Source organism: Miscanthus floridulus, chromosome 8 (assembly GCF_019320115.1).
Source record: "Miscanthus floridulus cultivar M001 chromosome 8, ASM1932011v1, whole genome shotgun sequence".
Lineage (NCBI taxonomy): Eukaryota > Viridiplantae > Streptophyta > Magnoliopsida > Poales > Poaceae > Miscanthus > Miscanthus floridulus.
The window spans coordinates 35,973,919-35,997,839 of NC_089587.1; the positions used below are offsets into that span (position 1 = coordinate 35,973,919).

General features: G+C 43.0%; 1 protein-coding gene and 1 non-coding gene across 2 annotated transcripts; one reads left to right on the forward strand and one right to left on the reverse strand.

The window, feature by feature from the left end:
- Window positions 1–15,584: 15,584 nt before the first annotated feature.
- TRNAK-UUU (transfer RNA lysine (anticodon UUU)) lies at window positions 15,585–15,656 on the reverse strand. Its single transcript has one exon. It is a non-coding gene; the product is annotated as a tRNA-Lys (tRNA).
- A 2,258-nt stretch (window positions 15,657–17,914) lies between these two features.
- On the forward strand, window positions 17,915–18,834 carry LOC136471605 (expansin-A23-like). Its single transcript, XM_066469353.1, has 2 exons — window positions 17,915–18,396; window positions 18,522–18,834. Exons 1-2 carry the CDS (start codon window positions 17,915–17,917, stop codon window positions 18,832–18,834), a joined length of 795 nt encoding a protein of 264 aa, XP_066325450.1.
- The last annotated feature ends 5,087 nt before the right edge of the window (window positions 18,835–23,921 follow it).

Below are 23,921 nucleotides of genomic sequence, written 5' to 3' on the forward strand. Positions count from 1 at the left end.
TTGCCATGTACTTTCTATGTTTAACTCTATAGTTCAATAACTAAATAGGCATGTACATTTTTAGGATTTATAAAAATATGTGTGCCTATTTAGTCATTTAACTATAGAGTTAAAAAAAGAAAGTACGTGGTGATTTCTTTTATTCTAATTTAAAATACAAGTTAACAGGAGTCTAACAAAATTTAGGAACCGTGATAACACAGCCGAATAAGTTCGAGGGCCGCCAGTGGACTTCAGTCTAGATATATATACTATACTCCGTATATAAATCTATACCAGTAATAGTTGAGTAACCGAGTCAACATTGCATTTACTAGCAATCACTATTCACTTGTGATATGCCATCGTCACTTGTGATATGCCTACAACTATGATGGTTCATTAACTAAAATGAATGAGCATATAGTTTTGCCAAAAAAAAAAATCATAACACCAATACGTTCACACACTCTATTGGTGGTTCAGGGGCACAAAATTTGGAAACATAGACTTCTTCTATGACAAAGTAAAAAGAAAGAAAACACTCAGTTTTTTTTTTACCATGTTCCCTATTTTTTCACTGGCAGGACACACAATGACGTCAGTATAGTCCTATTTAAGAACCACGTCCAAAAACTACCATTTTCCTGTTGACATAAGAGCAGTCCCAACCTAAATTTATTGACGGTTTCCATAGCATTAAATACCAAGTCACGTAAAAAAAAACTTGGTGCGATACCAAATTTATTGAGGAGAAAGGAGGAAACAGGAAAAAAACCATTTCTCATGCGGGAAACGATTTTGGCTCACGCTTCAACCGAATAAGAAACTAGCATGCGCGCGTTGGGGGGGACTACTGGTTTCTTCCCACATGTTTTATGGGCTCCACCAGTATATGAGACATCACGTTCGTGCCTGGCCGTCCACCGCCGCTGCTGCATGCACCCTGTGCGGTTTGCCTCGTCGCACTGAGCAGACCCGCCATGTTGCCTAAGGAGCCCACCCGCTCGTGCGTCCCGCCATGTTGTCACCCGCGCTTGCCCATGTCTATGCCTTGTCGCTAGCTCTGCGCCTCACACGAGCTGCTCTCACCCATGCCTTCAGCTGCCACCCGTGTCTAGTGAGTGGTGAGAGAGAAGACAAGAGATAGAAGAGGATCAATAAAGAAAAAGGGGAAAATATTAGCAACAATTTGAGTGGGACCTACGTGAAGAAACGAGGAGGTGAGGTTTCTTTGTGTAGTGTCTCGCTGATGCAGCAGACTGTTTTGAGGGTTGGCAGTTGAGACTGTGCCAAGTCATCCGCCATTAGAAATGCTCGTATCCACTATCAGTCGACATAACAAACTGCGAGTAGACATTCCTATTTCGTATGACGGTTCCTTGCTAGATGCATAAACTCGAGCACGAGAGCACTCCAAACATGGGTAATCTGCTTTATGCCTTTATAGCACGCGGTAGCTCTTAACTTGTTTGAGAGAGTGATTCCCTTCCCACCAAATGGCATGATACATATATAGTATCCGTTACATCAAGAAGATATAAAAAGAATTTTAAGAATATATACGGTTGAAATTTTACAGGGACGGGGAGCATTTTCGTGACCATCATGTATCTCTTTCTGTGGAAATGTGCCAAATATGCGCAGTCTATTCATGCATGTGCTTCGTGACCATCAGAATATATGCAGGGATTTTGCCCCTGTTTCACGGCTATGCTTCGTATTTTCTTCCCCGCCTTGAAGGACAGAGGATATACTTTGATGCATGTGCTTACTCCTTCGTCGTGGAAGAGGTACACAGATGTTTTTTTTAAGTGGCCTACACAAATCTTTTTTTGGATCATATGTGTGAAATCTAAACACAACGTGCAACTAACTGAAATGAAGGTTAACCAAAAAAGAACAAGGGAAAGCCACATGGATGACTATAAATCCTAAATGTAGGTTGAATTGCTTGGTCAAGCAACATGACTAAGCACTGCATTGGGTAAATTTTGTTAATTATCTACATTGTTCTCAAGGCCCCACATTAACATTTGAGGAGTAGTGATAATAAGGACGGATCAGCTAGGACTATTCATTAGCCGAAGCTAAAACTTAAGTCAAAATTAGTTTGAATTGGCTAGACCTATTAGACTCCTGTTTGATGAGCTAAGTCTAAAAATTAGTTGGCTAACAATTAGCCATATGCACCCAAATAGGTCTTAGATCCATAAAAGTCCCCAGAAAATTTTCTATTTTAAGAGTAATTCTTAACAAGTGAAATAGTAGGTTGTTGCATTTTTTACTTGTGAGTAGCGAGATGGAATTAATTCTTTCTTGCAGATAATAGGCGTAACCAAAGGAATTAACGAACAATACTATTGTGGAGTGTCATGGAATGGAATGAGCAGGTAAAAGTGCTTTGCAGTTGGTATCCGATTCATAGAACTTTTCTAATGGTTTAGTAGCTGAAAGATACATATTTGTTCTACCTGGATCGGAATTCTATTTAGCAAGTATATACATGTAGCCTCCTCTCATGCATATAATTTGAACAGTAGCCATTGCTTGCACGACAAAATTAAGGTGCCCAAGGAAGCGTTGGACACTTCGCGACATTTGTCGAGCTGCATCATCATGTAGTATACCCCCATTCCAAATTATAAAATATTTTATGTTTTTTTAGATACATATTTAGATATACACGATAAAATCAATGTATCTAAAAAAGCCAAAATAGTTTATAATCTGGAGTGGAGGTGTACACTAGAACAGTACAAATCAATTAAGTATGTACGTGTATAAAAGTAAACAGAGACATCAAATTTCCATATAAACATCGGCGGCGGATCGTAGCTAGTGTGTGTGTGTGGGGGGGTGGGGGGGGGGGGGGGGGGGGGGGGGGGGGGGGTGTTGTGTGTATGTGTGGAAGAAAGAAAGAGAAACAATGAAACCCAGAGAAGAGAAGGTATATATATAGTTAATAAACTTAAAGATAATGCAAGTGGAGCTATCAGGTTGTCCGCACCGCGCAGCGGTAGAACAAGCAGTACGTCAGGTTTAGCGTATCACGCGTCTGCCCGGGGCGCCTACAAACGGCCCCGGAGCGTACCGGCTGCACAGTAAAACGCCACAGACCGCGCATGCGAGAGAGCAACGCTAAACACTGTAGCAACACTGTGGGCATAGAGTATGTGATAGAGATAACACGGGTGCGGGAGAAATAGGTATAGAGTAGAGAATCTCAATAACTAGGATAGAATATTCCTTTTTAGAGATGAAAATAGAGATGGACGAGTGCAAATAGCCTCAGACATAGTGCTTACGTTCAAATTCCCCAGTGCATACACACATGCATGAGCAGTGACTTGTCAATTGCATGCCACCGCACATGAATAGTCTTCTGCGTCCGGACAGCATACACAGGGGTGTTTGGTGCCGGTTTAGTTGCACTTCATTTTAAAAAAAATTCAAGATTTCCCGTCACATAGAATCTTTGGACGCATGCACGAAGCATTAAATATAAATAAAAATAAAAATAATTATACAGTTTAGACGAAATTCACGAGACGAATCTTTTAAACCTAATTAGACTATGATTGGACACTAATTGCCAAATAACAACGAAAGTGCTACAATATCATTTCCAAAAAAAATTCGCCAACTAAACGAGGCCTTGGTTCTTCTAAAATTCATGTCACATCGAATGTTTAGATATTAATAAAGAATATTAAATATAGATTAATTACAAAACCAATTACATAGATGACGGCTAATTTACGAGACGATTTTTTAAAGGCTAATTAATCTGGCATTAGCACATGTTTACTGTAGCACCGCGTTGTCAAATCATGGACTAATTAGGCTTAAAAGATTCGTCTCGCAAATTAGTCATAAGTTGTGTAATTAGTTTCGTAATTAGTCTATATTTAATACTCCATGCATGTGTCTAAGTATTTGATGTGACAGGAATTTTAGGGGCGTCCATAGAAACTAAACATGGCCATATAATAGCACTAGCTAGCTAGTACTGCATCAGCTAACGCAAAGGTTTGAAAATTGTAGTACCAGTACACGTTACACAAGATTCCAATGATTTCAATTTGCTTGCTTTTGTGCAGCAAATAACTGTTCCTACATATTATATGATGCTGCACATGTACTTTTTTATTGAAGCATCATAAAAAATCAATCAGTTTTGCTTCAATATCTCATATATATACTACTTATAAGCTATGCTGAGCAGAGCATATGTAGGCAGTGCTGCTAGTGCTAAAGGATCGATCGGATGGAGTGATCGTACGGCTGCTGGTAGCCTCTCGTACGGATCCACGCGTTGACTTTGGTTAGTTTAAGCGCTTGCTAAAGCCATAATTTTTATAGTTATGTTTATGATTGATTAAACTAAATGTGAACAGATAGATCGTGCATGTTGGTTCGTTCCAACGGTGGTAATGACATTTGCAGGTACGGACGTATAGTTTAATCACCGGAATATATTCTCATGCACACTGGCTGCACCAGCATGCTTAGCGGATTAGTACGTACAATCTTGTATTGCGTTTATATATTATAAAGAATATTATTTCTGAACGAAACAACTGCTAGTTTGCATGTGGTCTCTCGACTCCGTGCAAATGCGCAGTCGTACGTATACATCGCATAACAAATCGTTGTCCTATCCGTACGTACGTACGAAGCAGCAACGTGATCGCTGGATGATGTATCAGATCTTCCAGAAGCTTGAGTTAACAAAATGCCAAATGGTCATGCATTCAAATTAAATTTTGTTTCGAGTACTACTCGACATTGCACTTTTCTTATAGTACTGGAGCAATGAACAGAGAGTTGTAGTACTTTAAAAAAAAAACAAGCGAAGCAAGAGGGCAGACGGTTATATTAAAAAGAAGATGATCTTAGACCGGATAAAACAACAGAAATACAACAGATCAACATTGACTCGGACAATGGTAACAAATATGTGCTAACAAATAAAAATGTACGGCATCCAATGACTATTCATCAATTTAAGGCAGTGTCCTCTAAAATAAAAAAAACAAATAAATGAGTGGTAAGATACCAACCTTAGAGTACTAATATTGTTCGTGATGTGCAACTTACAATTTGAGAGCCTCCTTTGAACAACTCTTTATAAAGTGTCCTCTAATGAAGAAATTAAATTGAAGAGGCTCTCTATCACATTCATCTCAATATATTGTAAACAATGTAACCAATGCAAGCAAACAAGCTAACAATTAAATTATAGGCTGCATATATATATACTGACCTTAGATTAAATTGGTATGATGTGCAACCTTCAAAATTCATGAGCCTCCATGATCAATTAGGTACAGGAAGCACTCTGAAAGGAATAATCTATGAATTTAAAACAAGAAAGTGTTATGCATCCTTCAAGAATTGGGAGTCTCCATATGAAAATTGGTGGAAAATGGCTCTAACAATGCTGCAAGAAATGTGGGAGTCAGAGGTAAACAAGTGAATGGAGTGAAGAAAAAGACGAAGAAAGTGGGGGGGGGGGGGGGGGGGGGGGGGGGGGTTTCTAGCTATTGGGGCATTTTCACCTCTGGTTCAATCCTTGAATTGGCGGTGAAACCTGTCTTATTCGTCGTTCTGTTAGTATGATCCGGTGGTGAGAGTCCTCACGTTTTGATGTCCACTATGTTTCGCCAATGAAACATTATCATCGTTGATTCTGGACAAACCAGTGGTGAAAACCTTGATGTGAAGAAACAAGAACCATATATAGCAGTGAGTAGATATTGTTATATAGCGACAACTAATAGTAATAAGCATGCATTTGTCGTTGAGCCGACCAGGCGACCATGCATCATCTCAACCTTAGAATAGTAATGTTGGTGATGTGCAACCTTCACAGTTTGAGAGCCTCCTTAATAAACCATTCTTTATAAAGTGTCCTCTAATGAATAAATTAAATTAAAGAGGCTCTCCATGACATTCATGTCAATATATTAGAAACAACGTAACTAATTAAACAAGCTAACAATTAAATTAGAGGTTGCATACTAAACTTTGAGTAAGTCAGTGTGGTGTGCAACCTTCAAAATTTGGGAGCCTCCGTGACCAATTGGATGCAAGAAGCCTAAATGGAATAAGATACAAATTTAATGGGTAATGGGTTGATAGTTACCAACCTTAAACACAAAGAAGTGAGTTCTTGAGCAAATTTGGTGAAAAATGGCCCTAGAGTGAAAAAAATGTGGGAGTTGAGGGGTCAACAAGTGGATGGAGCGATGGAAAAGATGAGAGAAGTGGGGTTTGGTTCTAGGGAGTTTTCACCGTGGTGGGTTTGTCACTATGATCCGATATATAGTGAAAACCCATACAATTTGATATCCATTACGTCCCGCCGATGACAAGAAACATTATTGTCGTCGTTGATTCAGCAGTGAAAACAATGCGGCGAAGAAATGAGACCGTCCGCGACCACTAACAGTAATAAGCATGCATTTGTCGTTGAATGATCGAGCACTGGATGTACTGCATCACGAATAAACCCACGACAGTCGCCCATTAAATTGCATGCAAACCTCTATCCCATGTGAGCAGCCGGGGAAAAGAAAAAGACCGTCAGGTACGTAGTAGTGCGAGAAGGATGAATTTTGAATGGTGCTGGTGCGTGCGCCGCGCCATGCCTTCCACCGAGTCTCAATCAGAATCACCCATCGTTTTTCCATGCATCATGCATGCACGGCCAACCAAATCCCAGCAGCAGCGGTGTATATAGCGGCATCATTATCATCATCATCCACCTTGTTCGCTTGATCGTATCAGTCATGCCTATCAGCCATGATACAGTGTTTTTTTTTCTCGCAACAAAACAGCATCAGCCGGCTTATAAGCCACAGAAATGTACCTAGACATGTACATACACTTGACACCCTACACCGTACTACCCTGCCTGCCTGCCTACCTCTCGCTCGGTCGCTTCGTGTCCATCCGAAGTGCCGTTGCACAGTGGCCAGCCAGCAGGCATCGCACCGCAACACTAGATATATTTGTGATCATTGTTTCAATTAATTCATTGTTTTTGTAGGGCACGTCACTCTGCTCTTTCCATTCTGGATCTCACATGCATCCAGAGATCGATCGAGATCAGGAAAAGAGTTTTCTTTTTCTTTTAATGTTGGCGGAAGAGAAAGTGTTAATAATTACGCGAGTTATCTGCTGCTCTGACACACCAGCATATTATGCATCTATAGTACAAGTCTGTAGAACCCACAATTTACGATTTTAGTTGATGACAACTCGTTTTTTCCCCATTGAGTGCAAGTCCATGTCTCATGTTTATTTAGTAATCACAATTATTCACAGCACGTTTTCTTAAATTTACAAGGTAGACAATGCACATGCGTGTCGTTACCCCACTTCCGTTAGTCCAAACCCAGCAGAGATGCATAACGCAAGTGTGATTGTACCTCCATCACACCTAATAATACAAATTCCTAAAATCATCTATTCTGTCATAATTTGCCCCTGGTCCACCACTGTCTGTATGGCTTGCTCAGATCTAGGAAATACATGTTTTGGTGGAAATGGACACTTCTGCCTTTAGGATGCTGCATGCTAAATGCTACTAGAAGTTTGACATCTGTAGCATTCGTTAGCTATTGATATTTGATTAAATTAACTAGCGTGATGTAGCGTGACCACATGCCCACGCACCCACATCACACCCTACAAGCCACCCCAAAGATCCATGCGCTGCCACCTGGGATGGAACTGGAAGCGAACATCCGAACAAGGTGAGGAGCGCTTGCGAGGAGAGATAAGGCGATTTTGGTCCTTTCACATGGCTACTCTTTTTTTTGTCTATTCTTTTGGCCATGTAGTCCATCGACATTCAACATCGTTACAAATCAGGGACAAACAAATGCTTCAATTTTGAATCAGGAGGGCAAAATCATAAAATTAGAAAAGTAGGGGTAAAATCATAATTACACTCTGAGTAGAGACATAAACACCAAATTCTCATTAAACTAAATAGCTCATTGTTGAATGGCGAATTAATTCTACCTACCACTATCAAATCAAAATCAGAATCTGTCGGTGCGAAAAGTGACCAACACGTAAATATTTATAGTTTTGCTGTACGTTGTGATCGGATGTGGCCTAATACTCAATGACACAGGGTTAATACTGGTTCAGGCAATGTGCCCTACGTTCAGTTTGAGTCGGTTGGTGACTTTATTCCTGAGCTCAGGTGCTCGACGTTTGCTGTGGGGTTACAAACGAGTGAGAATAAGATGGAGGTGTTAGAGGTCCGGTCGGACTCTAAACCGAAGAGCCAAGAGTGACGGGAGCTCCTATGTGCGCTAAATATTGGAATGTATGCTCTGTGTAGCTTTAGAGTTTTAGAGCCGTGGAGCTGTTCAAGTGCTCAGAATGTCTAAAGCTAGCAGAGAGAGAGAGAGAGAGAGACAGAATTATCGTCCTCTTTTTAGGAGAGAGCGTATCCCCTTTTACAGATGAAGGGGACGACCTTACAAGTTTAGGAGAGAGAGAGAGTGTGAGTATGTGTTTTCTAGTCTTGTTGCCCACGCTGTCAAGTACAAGACAGTTTGTCGGCGTCCACAATACTGTTGACGCCTAGATGTATGTGGCAGGCTCCATCGTGTTCTTCTGGTATGGTAAATGTCGGGGCCTACCATACTGTAGGACAAATGTCGGCGCCCACAATACTGTTCATGTTCTGACATGTCTGAAAGGTCGCAAAGTACCCCTCTGGCATGGCCTGACGGTACTGTCCAGCAGGTGTGCAGGGTACGGTCCTCGGTATTGCGGTTGACTTGAGCGCCTTGCCTTTTCTGCTCTGCCTGACTCTTGGGTCCTCACCGAGCGGGCGTCCCCGGTCGGTCGTTCCCAGTCGGCTCCGACCGCGCTGGTCGGAGAAGAGCCGTAAGTAGAGGTTCGGTGTATTCCTGGTCAGAGTCAGAAGCAAGTGTCGTCCCCTCTTTGGCCAGGCCTTTCGCCCGGAGAGGCGGGTCAGAGTCGAAAGCGAGCGTCGTCCCCTCCTTGGCCAGGCCTTCCGGTCGGAGAGGCGGGTCGGAGTCGGAAGCGAGCGTCGTCCCCTCCTTGGCCAGGCCTTCCGGTCGGAGACTGGATCGCTCTTTCGGCCTGTCGTTAGTTATCTGGGCTGGCTCAGGAGTTGCGCGTCGTTTGTAATGTCGTCTGCTGGGCCGAGCTTTCGCTGGGAAGCGAGACCTTTAGGGACCTTAGATTTATGAACCCGACAGAATCTTTTATGCATCTCTGAATTTACCAAATTCTTTAGTTCAATAAGAGGCGAAGGGGGTGTGGAATTGATATGGACTAGAGGATGGAAACTTAGCTGATTGGTTGCATGGTTGTGATGCCACTTTTCAGTTCATGCTTAATATGCAGTAACACTGATGTTCTGTACTACACATCAGCAATTGAAAATGTTGTGCTAAAATAAAAACTTTATTTAAATGCAAAGCATTATCATCTTTTAGCGAATTATTATCGAGCTTATCTAATCGTGGTGCAGCTTGCATTTGGTAGTATAATTCATTTGTTAATTGTGATCTTATTATTCTAGCATGGTTGACGAGAGACATGCTATGTGCAACTTTTTTTGTTTCTCTAATTTTTTTATTGTAGCTTACATACATGGGCTTTAATTACTATGAAGCTTTGGCAAAGGACTCCGATGGCATCGTGTTGTTTTTTTCCGATAAGGAGACAACATGTTGTCAGCTTGTCATTCACAGGTCCTATAATTATTCTTTGTTTCCTTTATTTAAAGCGTCACATATCTATTGGAGCATAAACCGATACTTTGTCTAGTAATCATCATCAATTTTTATGGGCCACTGGTATTTATTCTTCGTTGCCTTTATGGATATTCTTCGTTTCCCTATTATTTCTGTATTGCATTGGATTTTTAACGATGGATGCGCCTTATTGTATCATTGTATATATCAAATTATATATTGTATACAAGATATCTAATGCATATGAAATTGCTTTCATAAACACGGTCTAAGCCCCTGGCATGTGGACCACCGTGCGGGCTCACCTGTCATCTATGCCAGAGTCCAGAGAGCACGGGAGAAACGGTTTTGTGGTAGGAAGAAGACCCGCAACGCCAACCCACGGCGGTGTGGGCCGCTCCGCACGAGTCCCCCCCGCCGCCCGGCATGGGGAGGCGCAGCCCGGTGAAAAAACGAAGCGGTGCCGGGCCGCACCGCACCGCAGTGCGCAGTCCCGCGGCCCAGCCCCAGCCCCAGGCCAGGCTGGCGCTGCACTGCACTGCACATGCCTCGCACTCGCCGACTCCGGTCCACGCACGACCCGCGTCCTCCGCACCCACGTCACGACCTCCCTGCCCATGCCGCTGGGCCCCGCACAACCCGGGGCCCCAGCGGGCGGTGTGCCGAGCTCACCCGCCGTCCACCCTGCGCATCGGAAAGAGAATCTCACCGAGGTCCCAAAAACTGGCCCCACCGTCGTACTCTTGCATCACGAGGCCCTGCCGGTGGGTCCGCCGGTCACAGCGTCACAGTGGACCCACATGTCATCCAGGGTGCGTCGCTTGCAAGCGGGTTCAAAATTACATAGAATCCGATGCGCAGCCACGTCGTGGAGGCGTAAGGCTTTTTTGAGGAGCGCGGAAAGAGGAAGAGGGAGACAGAGAGGCCGCGTGAGTTCGTGGTCGGTGCCGGTGCGCGTGGCGTGGTGGCCGTGCCGTCCGTCCATCCCCGTCTCTCCTCTTCCGGCGCCGGCGACAGCGGGAGGGACTCCCGGGGAAGAATGGCTGGGGTGAGGGCTCCGCTCGGCGCGGTGGCGGTGGCCGCTCTCGTCGTCGCCATCTTCATGCCGGCAGCCGCTGCGGCGCAGGCACCGGCGCCCGCGCCCACCAGCGACGGTACGCCGTCTCTCTCTTTCTCCTTCCCATTCTTTTCTTCCTGCAATCACATTGCGATCTGGACGCCCACGAATCTGTGCTCCGTGCGCCTGGATCGTGGGCCACAATCGTGTTCTAATCTTCTATTGTAACAAAATCTCTGGCTTTTGTCGATCTGGTTCTTTCTTGAACCAAGAGGAAGAAAATAGACACAACTGTTCGTCGAAACAAAACACACACACACACACACACACAAATCACTAGTTTCCTAGTGCAACCTGCATTGCCGTAGAATTTAGATCCCCATGTCTGGACGTTAATCAATTACAGTCACAATAACGTGAATCTCCTGCATATATGTGCTTTCTTCTGCGGCAGTACTGGTCACGAATCAGGATGCGTTTTCGCGAAAAATACAAAATTAACGCGAACAGTTAAATTCTAGAAAAGCATGTTGAGATTGGAGTCGTCCTCATTCCATCTTTCAGTTTTAACTTTTAACACATAACTCCATTGCCATTCTTTATTATATGAAAAATAGGTACTGTTATTTCGGTATATTTTGGAGAGCTTCTCTTGTCAAGAATGTTCACATCTGAACCAACTGCTGTCAGACTTGCACATTGTCTATTGCATCTGTCAAGTAATGGGTTTGTAGTCTGTAGAAATGTTTTGTGGCTATAGCCATCTCCTTGCATTTATGTTTGAATATAATAGGACTATGGCAGCTACCATTGCTCTCCTTTTTCATGGAATGCTTCTTATGTGTTGGCTGTTGCACAAACATACTATCACATTGCCACAAGCAACAGGCTTGCTGGGTATATCTGATGTGAGATGAAAAACGTAGTCCTCTTCATTCATCTAGGCTGTATGTATTTGTTGGTTGTCCTTGATAGAACAAGAGATAGTCCTCTTTGGTGCCGTTATAAAAGAGAGATGGTTCTCTGTTAATCTTTTTTGTGGTCCTAGATAGATCCATACAGGTCCTTTTCTTGTGCAAGTTCAGCCAGCGTCCATTTCCTTACCATTGTTTATACTGTCAATTGGTGTGCAGTAGTTTTCTGTCCATACTGGTATGATGGGGGATTTTCTTTGCCTGAAAATGACTGCAAACTTTCCAATGCTTTGCTGTGTGTATGAGTGATTTGAAGAATGTGTCATTTGTAGCTATTTCTGAAAACCACCTCTGTTTGCTCAGACTAGACAAATTGGTTGGTCTATGTGGGAATTGTGTGTACTATTGGTTTTCATGCCGTTACTACAAATAGGAAGAGTGGGTAGAAGAACACCCCATTCATACCGAGTATTGAAGTTGACTTCTCTTTAGCTAGTCTTCCCAAATTGTTTAATGTGCCAACTGCTGTGTAGTTTTGATGAGGTAATTAGAAATAGGGAGACTGACTGGAGATTGTGCCATTTGTACTGAGTACTTTAAAGGACTCATTCCTGTCAATCTTGACAAATTTGTATAATGGGTATAAATGCTGAATCTTAGTAGTATCATGGTATTACTAGGTACAGTAAGAAGTATATAATAACTTAGAAAATGTTTGAAACTAGCACGCCCAAGAAAATTTCCATTGCCTATTTCAAGCACTATGAAATCATCAGTCAGCTCTCAATAACTTGCCACTTGTGTTCATAGTCGTGTGTGCAACTGATCTGTAGTCATTAAGGACGGACAGTTTCAAATGCACATATGCGTACAGGTAATAATTGTGGTGATTATTACTGTAAATTGCCACACGCCATGTTGAACAATGTATAGCAGTTTTCCCCTCACGCAGTCATTTCAAAATTGCATAAGGTACTAGTAGTAACTGTATCGTTATCTTTATATTTATATATCTTCTTTTTTCTTTAAAAGACTGAGTTGGACATGCATCAAAATGCATGTGCATATCACATATGGGCAGTTACTGATAAACTACCACATGTGACTAGTGCATGCAGTAATTTTCCTCTCGTACATCACACGAATCTTATTCTGGCCCGTTCGGCTTACCTTAAATCCGGGCTTGGTTGGCTTCTTTTTTCAGCCGGAACAGTGTTTTTCTCTCCCAACATTTCAACCAGAACAGTATTTTTCAGCCAATTTCAGCCAAGTTTCAGCAAGGGTTGATGTTCTATAGTGATTCGCAGGAAGGACTAACATGTACAACTGTCTTTTGATTGATTCCCCGCAGGCACATCAATCGACCTGGGGATTGCGTACATCCTTATGCTGGTGGCCCTGGTGCTCACCTACCTGATCCACCCGCTGGACGCTTCCTCTCCCTACAAGCTCTTCTAATCCCTGCTCCTTTTCGTTTGGTCATGCGGTTATGGGTGCGATAGAAGTTTTAGCTACGCAAGATGTTTAGGTGAGGTTGGGAGGTTTAGAATGATGATTGCAATCATCTGATCTTGGTAAGTATCGAAGGCTCGAAGCCGTTGGTGTTCTGATTGGTTTGTATCGGATTCCATGTTCTTTGTGCTCAGTCCGTCCCTCAGTTGTGCTTGCTGTTTCGCTGGATTCTGTTTCGGCTGGTGCCGTTCGGTGCTGATTGAGATAGTTGTATGTGCTCTGCTCTGATTGCCGTTGCAAGTTGCAGCAGCAGGCATATGAAGAGGGGTAGGTGTGCCTGGCACAGCTGACACGATGGTGGTTTCATTGTGGTCCTCCAATTCTCCTGTTCATTTATTCTTTTTCCACATGCTTGCTGGCAAATTCTGAAATGCGAGGCACATGGGAAGTTCGTCCTTCCTGTCACTCATGCAACTTTGATATTAAATGGCCTTCAAATCAAAATATTTATATTACAAACACAATAATCATAACACGTGGGCATTTCTATATCTAAATTTAAACGGAAATGCTACATGCAGGCATTTGTCTGTCCGGGCGTCCCTTCGTGGGCCTAGATCTATGCTTTACGCCTACGTGTTTTTTTATTATGGTATATCCGCGTCCGTCTCTTTCGTTGTGCTGGTTGGATAAGGAAAGGAGAAGAATACGAGAGACCTGCTCTGCTCTGCTCCATGCGTCGACGGTCACCCCACCTGCTCCTACTTCGTCGGCTGTCCTGCTGCCCCTGCTCTGTGGCCCGCTCCACCTCATCGGTCACCCCGCGCTGCTCCTTCTCTTGCTCCACTGCGCCGCCCCGTTGCTTATGCTCTGCGGTCCGCTTCACGTGACGGCACGGGTAGCACCGCGTCCATGCGTGGCGACCGCTCCCTCGGCCATCGCGCAAGGAGAAGCATCGAGCCTGGCGTGGAAGTGCTCCGGCCTCGCCTCTTGCTATGGTTGTGGCGCCACGATGCAGACGGCGGAGGAGGCCGCACCGAGATACAATTCATGTTGCAAGCATACATTTCAAATGTTTCAGATGTTTTAGAAGTATGTTGCAAGTGTTTCATAAGGATGTTGTAAAAGTAGATCGAGATGTTGCACATGTTGCAATGGGCTATACATGTATGTTCCAAATATTTCATCCGTTCCAGACGTATGTTGCAAGTATTTCATTTGGATGTTGCAAACTAGATCGGGATGGTGTATATATATGCAAGTGTTTCAGGTGTTTTTATACGTATGTTGCAAGTGTTTGATCTTGATGTTTGCATATGTTTGTAATGGCTACACACGTATTTTCAAGTTTTTTTTAGGTGTTTTACAAGTGTTTTTCAAACATATGTTGCAAGTGTTTCGAACGTATATTGCAAATGTTTTATCTAGAAATAGCAAAAGTAGGTCGGGTGTCACATATGCTATAATGCGCGTGAGAAGGGGAGAGGGCACGAGCGGTCCCGACACGTGGTCTAGCGGCGTGGGCGTCGTCCGGGGTAGCGCAGACCCCGCGTGGGCGCGTGAAATGCAGGCTCAGGCGGGGGCGTGCTGGCCGAGCGCGAGAAATAGAGTGTAGTGTGGGCGTCCGAACACGGGCGTCTGTCCGGACGTCCAGACACTAGCACTGCCTGAGTTTGAGTTTAAATTGGAAACTTCGACTTTCGTAATATTTTACTGTTATTAGATGCTATAAGCAGAAAGTAGTTATTAAAGTTATAATTATAATAAATCAATAAAACAGTAACAATATTGAGGGCTTGTTTGAAATAAAGAAACATAAAACAGAGAAACAGGAAAAAACAAAAGAAATTGATATGTGCATTCTAGCAAAACAGAGGAAAAATAAAAACATAAGAATATAATATAACAAGAAAGAGTGTTTGGAACACCGCAAATCGAAACGAAGGAAAAACAGCACATCAGTAGCTGACTTGGCTCTTGACGCCATTATGAGCTGGGAGCATTGAGCAACAAGCAACTAGTACGCCTGTGAAATCCCGAAGACGGTACAGTGTTCCAGAGGGAAGGAAATATTACTTTCCTTTGTTCCAAACACGTTCTTCTCCCTTTCCTACATTTTGGTTTCCTTTGATTTTCCTATGAAAATCCTTTGATCCAAATAGCCCCTGAGCAGTATTTTTAACTGGATGTCGATTGTCAATGCCTCAACGGCTTTCAAAACAGTTTAAATTAATATGGAATGAACTTTCATAATACTGTACAGGAATTCAATAGGTTATTAAAGTTAAAAAGCCATAAAAATTAACAAGATTGTAGTTTTAACTGGATGGTGTCAGTAACTCAGGTCTCAGGCGTGTAGGAACAAGTGTTGTTGCAAAATATGTCCGTATCTGAGGGAGACGGAAAAAAAATCGACCAAATTAACGCCGTCCGTGGGGATCGAACCCACGACCACGTGGTTAAAAGCCACGCGCTCTACCACTGAGCTAGGACGGCTGCGGCGATAGAACTAGCTGTAGAAATTACAAGTACTTGTATATTTTCTATCATTTGAGCTAACAAAAATGTTGACAATCCATAAAGTCTCGTCGATTCACACAATACAAATCCTATCTCACTGTTTTCGGCTGTATTAAACCTAGTTTATATAGGAACATGTATTAAAGCAAATCACCCCCTCTCAAGGGTGATCTTTCGAAAAATTTGGGTTGGGTAATTCTAGTTTTTGAACTTTTTGGTTTTAAGATAAGAAATGACGGGATTCACATAAAAAAAGGGGAGAACCTAAAATATCAAGTTCATGTTTCGGATAACCTTGAATTAATCGACGGCTGCACATATAGAGAAACAACGACAATTATATCAAAGCTAATCTCAGGCAACAAAATATTAGCAAAATCAAAGGGGTTCTACGATATATGATAAAAGTACTCCTTGGGGTGCAAATGGTGCAAATTGTACAAATATTATTCAACTGAGTCTAAATCTGTTTAGGGGAGTGCAGATTCGTCCATATCCGAGTCCATATATTCAACATCCAATACCGTATCGGTATCCAAATATTCAAATCACATATTTATTATGTCGATATCCATTCGTATCCTATTTGATATAGCTGATACTATTCGTATTCGAATCTGAATATAAATATAAAAACAAATATAATATAAGTGGTATTCGTTCGTATCTAATTCGTTTGCACATTAGGATGTGGTGCAGAGTGTGGGTTTAGTATTTCGTTTTCTTTTGCAAACTGAGTGTAATATAATTGGGATTTTAGTAGTGAAATTTGCATATCCGGGTTCAAATCCTCAACTTGATGCGGGAACTCACATTTTCTAGATTCACTCTAAGGTTTAACTTGTTGTGTTTTTAGTGGTAGGGTGACGTGCTCCTCAATAGCGAGGCACCTGTGACGACTTCATCAATTTCGAGATCTGTTAGCATAGTGTTTTAAAGGTGCTTATATGAATAATGTGTGTATATTGGTTCATAATCATAAGGGTGAGGGTACGTGTACGTATGCTTATCTGTTTCTGTACTAAGTAATTTTAGAAAAATATCATTTTTTTTTTGTAAGTGGTAAGTTATGTAAAAACCCGAGTTTCGTCGTGGAATTTTGGGGCTGATGAGAGACGTAAGTAATTAAGCCGGCTTAGTGTTTTTTTTAAAGGGTTCGGGCATATATTGGGTTTTGTGTGCTCAACAGGGGAAAGCTTGTTGTTCAAACTCAAATCAGCCTGCTCGCAATAAAGCTGCGTTGCTCCACTAAATTATTTTTTCTGAAGTTTTTTTAAAAAATATTTTTTCTTGTGTGAAACCCTTAGGGCACTTCCAATGCAGAAACTACCATAGTTTCTATGGACATTAATTATACTGTCACCTAAGCGTTTTGATGACGTGGTAAGGTAGTTATTGAAGAGAGAGAGAGAAAAATCATTGAAACCGGGTCTACACAGGAACCAAGACATGAAGAGATGTGATTGGTAGAGAATGGAGAGAGAATGCATGTGATTGGATAAAAAAACATTCTGTAAAAATTATCTATTGGTACCATAATTTCTATATGGAGTGTCTATAGAAATTAATATGTATACAAACTTAGCGTTGGGACTGTCCTTGTGCCAATGCTCCTGCTACTTTCGCAAGACTCCCGTGATAAACATACATCCGGTTATCCTGGCTTGACGTTAACTCAACTGTGACTCTGATTCCGCAGCGGCCGGACCAGGTACAGGCATTCCTTCGACCGGCTTCATGCTTCCTTGGACAAGGGAGTACCGACTACGTCCTCCAACAGCTGAAGAGGAGCCGACGATTGGCTGCGAGAAGGCAAGTGTAGCGAGATGAGGACGCAGGTGCGGCGCGTACGTGTCTGCGCCTGCATTTCTTTTCTATTCTTCAGATTTCGCCGTCAAGCGGCCATGGCGCGGCGGCGCGGCCGTGCGCATGTGCACGCTAGCTAGCGCCTACATCCTCCCCTGCCAGCCGCCTCCTCCATACCACGGCATATATCTGCTTATATAATAATAATAATCCTCAAGACACCAATTGAGTAGCGATTACGTACTACATCAAAGGCTATATATAATGCACAGCACAGGCACATAGACATCGCACAATCTATCTGACAATCACATCGACAAAGGAAAATTGAAGTGATCTACCACACACTCCAACGGCTGTTGCATCTCTAGACACTGTTGGAGTAGTTGCTGACTCCGTGCAGTTGATCGGCACATCCATCGATTGGAATGGCTCCATCAGCTCCAGTTTTGGCAGCCCTGCTGCTTCTGCTCACAGTCAGCTGGGCAGCATTGACCGCCGTGGCAGCCAACGCACCGCCGCCGCCGACCGGGTGGCAGAGGGGCGCGCACGCGACGTTCTACGGCGGAGCCGATGCCTCCGGGACCATGGGCGGTGCGTGCGGGTACGGGAACCTGTACTCGCAGGGCTACGGCTCGCGCACGGCGGCGCTGAGCACGGTGCTCTTCAACGACGGCGCGTCCTGCGGCCAGTGCTACAAGATCGCGTGCGACCGCAAGACGGACCCGACGCTGTGCAAGCCCGGCGTCACGGTGACCGTCACCGCCACCAACTTCTGCCCGCCCAACTCGGCGCTGCCCGACGGGGGATGGTGCAATCAGCAGCGCCCGCACTTCGACATGGCGCAGCCGGCGTGGGAGAAGATTGGCAGCGACGTCAGCACCGGAATCATCCCCGTCATCTACCAAAGGTCAGTATTATATACGCGGATGTTCAGTTTGCTCTAATCTAATCACTCATTTATTAAGCGAGGAGAATTGTCTTGCACTCGATCGTCGATCTCTAATACTAAATGGAAACTTGGTGTGCATGCAGAGTTCCATGCGCTCGGCGAGGTGGAGTCAGGTTCATGATCAATGGCCACGACTACTTCAACCTCGTGCTCGTCACCAACGTCGCAGGGGCTGGCTCCATCAAATCCATGGATGTCAGGACCTCCGATTCCACGGACTGGATGCCCATGGCACGCAACTGGGGCGCAAACTGGCACTCTATGGCGTATCTCAGTGGGAAAAGGCTCTCGTTCAGGGTCACCATCACAGATGGTCAGACACTCGTGTTTACTAATGTGGTGCCGGCTGGCTGGACCTTCGGCTTGACATTCGCAAGCAATTTGCAGTTCAAGTGAGGACTCGATTGTCACAGCTGCCCTAAGGCTCAACTGTCAACATTGCTTATGTTGTACATTATGTACACTAGCCTGTCAGTAGTTGGGTTGCAAGTCTGATATTGTATTCTTCTATGAAATATTCTTTCTTATATGTAGCATTGTAAATTGATCGTGTCTCAGCAATTCACTACCAATATATTATTGTATATTGACCGTGTCTCCACGACTCACTACCAATACCATCACCGCCTCAAGGTGCACCATCAATACCCACAAGTCGATTGCGGTGTATTATATATGAAAAGAGGTTAGTTGAGACTCTGGCTGCCTTGAGACTTGTAGGTGCTCCACTAAGGGTCAGATACTAGGACGATGCATCCGTGGTTACTTAGGACCAATGTCTGGCCTAGGTGGTGGGCACTCCTATTGATGGAAATCACCTTTGCAGAGTGTGTAAATCCTTACGTAAGGCATATTCTATGATCGTGGATGACAATGTGTTACTGCCATGTGAACTAGGAGAGTAACTTCCTGTCTGCCCTTATTTCCCTTGGTGGTTAAGGTTAGTTTGAGGCCATTGCGACAAGTAAGGGAGGGAGCTTTCCTTATCAACTAGAGAGTGATGACAGAACAGAAGTGGTGGATTGGGAATGGAATAGATTGTATGTTGTGACCTTGAGATGGAATTGGGAAAGTTGATGGGATTTGGTAGATGGAATACTTGGGAGTGTAAGGTCCTGTGAGCATCTAAGAGGGGGAATTGAATTGGGTGTCTAATTCAAACTTAAAAACCTAGGGCTCAAGACAAACTACCTCTAGAAAAACTATAAATTACTCTAGCAAGATGTGCACTTAAGGTTTTTCTAGTGTGCTCTAACATATCGTTAACCCACAAAGAGTTTTGCAACATAGAGCAAATCCTATCAACTAATCTAGGGAGGTAAATGTCACATAAGCAAAGCACGTGCATATGCTATAAATGTTTTTTTCAATCAATTCAAGGGGAGTTCCGACCTGCTATATTGAATCGAGGGAGCTAAAAACCTTGAACAAGTACAGAATACTTCTGGCATACATACAGTTAAAGAGGAGGGGTGTGAATAGTCAAGCAAAGAGAGCAAATCAAGCATTGTTACAGCAAGACTGAAAATAGTTTGTCCAGGCCATCACAAAGGCCCTGTCCTCCTTGTACCGACAGGTCCATTACAAAGCGCTAGTATCTTTGATGGCTGAGCAGAGCACTCCTGTCACAGTAGTGTCCACAGCGTCAAAGATCAACGCCTTCCTGGCTTTTCCAGATTTGCCAGAGAACGATGAGCATTATATCCAAGCGGAATTTTCGCAGGTTAGTTGATAGCCCGCCTAATAGTCCAAGGCGTTGTTTGTTGGTCGCCGACTTGCATGGTGATGTTGAGTCGGCTCCAAACGTTCGCTGCCTTTGGGCAGGTAACAAAGATGTGATCACTTGTTTCCAAAACACTTGGGCAGCTTGGGCAGAAGGAATCTTCAAGCGGCCTGATATTCTTCCAGAACAGATTAGCCCGAGAGTTGATTCTGTCAAAGTGAACTAGCCAACCAAAAAAAATTTAGCTTCCCAGGAAGCCTTGCACCCCAGATGAGCTGCGGACCAAGGAGAATGGGGTCGTTTGCATGGAGAGCTCGGTAAGCCTCTCGGGAGGAGAAGGGGGCTGGTTTCTAGAAGCTATAAATGTGATAAGTAAAGAGCTTAGGTAAGAGAGAGCAAACTCAAGGAGATGCGGTGATGTGTAGCGTAGTATCGGTTGTCAACCGCAACCCCTAATCCACGTTGGACCTCCAACAAGGTACGGTCACCAAGTTTCTCCCAGTCATGGTGCTGAATTTGCCACGCAAGTCTTCCACCAACCAAAGCTAGCGCCATGAGTCACACAGTCTCACCACTGCCACTTGGTTCTTCGGGTCACCTTGACACCATATGTACACTGCAGAACTTCTCCGCAGAAGTCTTCTAGTCGCTCACACATTGATACAATTGTTCACTGTGTACCGTTTAGGTGAACACTGTTTCTATGTATGTTTGTTGTAGAAGACCATGAAAGTTTATTTTGATTATGGATGATCTTGTGCAAAAGACATGCCCATGTTAATTCCGGATATTTGCTTTGTGCAATTCGTATATGTGTAATATCCCAGTTGTTACAATTTGTGGTCTCTATGTAGCTTAGATAATGAAGATATCTGCTTCAGGCTTAATTTGCATCTTGATTTTGTGGTCCACATGTGAGCATGTCAATTGGCGTAAGAGTAATTCCAAGAGTCTATTTATATCCTTCCTAACGGATAGAAATACAAATTTTGGTGAAAAATATTTTCCAACAACTTCTTTAATTCAGTATGCAAATATAGACATCCTTGATTCTAGATTTTCCGCTAGCCAAAGATGGAGAGTGGCACCGACTCTCTAGAATGCGCACAAGATTTAGAGAAGTTGGGGGATGGGGGGTTGAGAAGATATAGAGATAAATTTTTATTCAAATGGCTCTTCAAATGATGATTTATAGAATGCATTTAAGAGAGATTTTTGAAGATGATCTAACCATTGAGCTAAAAGAAAAAAAATACTTTTACTCCAACAAGAAAGAACAATGCCTGCCTTACTTGATGATACAACCAATGGCATGTAACAGCTTTCTGAATAACAATCAGGGTTCGAAATTTCGGCGAAATTTCACGAAATTCGGTAATTTCGGTGGTGGCCGAAAGAAAAATCTGAAATTTTGTAATACACTAATACATGTGTTATATAACTTTAGACTCATTTTTTTATTGTTTATATTGCATATTTTTGTATTCAATAGATGTGTAGTCATAAATCATACTAATATTTGTTTAGATTTAAATGTTTTTTTAGAAAAAAAACATACTTCATGTGCTAGTCTCTAAAAATAATTGGCCGAAATTTCGGTCGAATTTCGCGAAATTCGGTAGTTTCGATGGTGGCCGGAATTTTTGCAATACCGAAATTGAAAACCCTGATAACAATGATAGTGAACATTTCAAAGAAATGTAGTTAATGCCCCCCCCCCCCCCCCCCCCCCCCCCCCCCCCCCCGTTTAGAGTGCCGGCTTATTACCATGGCTTATTCAATGCAAAAGTAAAATTACAGCTCAGCCGTCCTGCCCGTAGCGAAGTGCGGGCCTGATGATGATGGTTGCTGACAGTGGATAGTCCCGGCCGATACCAAAACCGAGCCAGAAACGTGTGCCGATGATACTATTACCAAAACCGAGCCAGGGAGCAGGCAACCATGAGCATCAGTGTGACACCATAGATGTGACGGCGCCCCACACTACTATCGCGGAGCCACCCAAATACGAGGTGCCCGAGGACTGTGCCGTGGAGAGCTACGCCATTAACGGCAGCCATCAGAACCGCTTGAGGTACTATGGCTAGCTGCTGCTTTCCAGGGATCATCTATCCCTGTTTCTGATTAAGCAGATGCTAAACCTTTTGTACAACGAGAGATATATATATATATATATATATATATATATATATATATATATATATATATATATATATATATATATATATATATATATATATATATATATATCAAATGGTGAAAACCCCGCCACTTTGCATATTGCTCGTGTTGGTTATCACGTCTCGCTTCAATTGGGCGAGTAGCCGGGTTGAGTTGTTCGAGTCGGCTAATACATGCGCCCTATCCATTTTGCTGATAAGCCATGGCTAAAAGTACTGTTGGTTGATTTGGTGTGAGAGAAAAATATTGTTCGTTGGTTGAAAAAGTACGGCATGGTCTGATAAATCTAGGGTCGGTCACTCTCAGAACGAATATGTGATGAATATTTTGGTGGCTCCAAGGTCGATGAGGAAACATCGCACACTTCGTCAGGACAAATGATGTGAGCTAATCTTAGCATCTTTCGCCCCGCCACCTCGATATAGTCCTGCACGATAGTAATAACTAGTAATAAATTAATGGTAAAAATAGTTCGCCATTTCTTGTATTTTGTGTGAAAAATATCGAACAGATCTAAACAGCACACTCAAAACCAGAATAACAAAATCAGCGGCACAAAGCAAAAAAGCAAGAATAGAACCAACCTTCCTAGCTAGCTTGTTAAATATCCCACGCAGGATCGCAAGAGGACACGGGACATAAGTGACTAGTATCCAATTAGCTTTGCACTAGAGCCGGCATGGATACTAAGGACGGTGCTAGGAGTCAGTTATGTCTTATGTCCTGTAGAAAAAGTAATAGGTAGTTTTGCTAAAACAATTATAAAACTTATCACTCTATCTATCACTTTTGAAAGAGCCGTGAAACAGCTCACTATTTCCACCCATTTTGAATAGCAGAAGGCTAAAAGCATGATACAATGTGCTTCCAAAAGTGTACTACACAAAAGTACTTTTCGAAAAGCAGCTTCAGATTTTATCTCTTTAGTTGGCTTTCTGCTGTTTGGAGCAGAAGCACTTTCAGAAACTCAACTAAACACAACCTAACCATGTAAATGCGTAGCTAACAAGCACGGCCGCACGGGATACTATGTGTTTGGAACTGATTAAAATCAGATTCTCGGCCACCGCAACATGAGAATCGAAAATATCCCGCTAAACGCCTTGTGATATTGGTGATTCTTTTCTCCGCACAAAGCTCACCCACTAGTCAATAAATATTAGGGTACATTTAGCTTTCGAACTGCAATAGAAATCGATTTTCAGAAAATTTAGCTTAAAAAGAAGTTGATCCTAAGAGTATCTCCAAGACATTAGGGATTGTTTGGAATAGAGGAATCCGAAATAAAGGAATAGAGAAAAACGTAGTAATAGGGTGGAGTGAAAAGTGAAAAACTACGGGATTGCAAAACACAGGAATGTGAACTATAGGTTGTTTGGATTGCAGGAATGTGTAACATAGTAATCATGAGACATATAGGTTAACAAAAACTTATTACATTCAAATTAACCGAGAACAAAAGTTCGATTCCTGAATTAGCTCAGAAATTTTGGTTGGCGCTTGCTTAAGTGGAAGCTGGGTTTCATTTTCCGTCTATAATTTTTTGTTTCCTGTGTTCTTACTCAGCTTAAACTTTCTC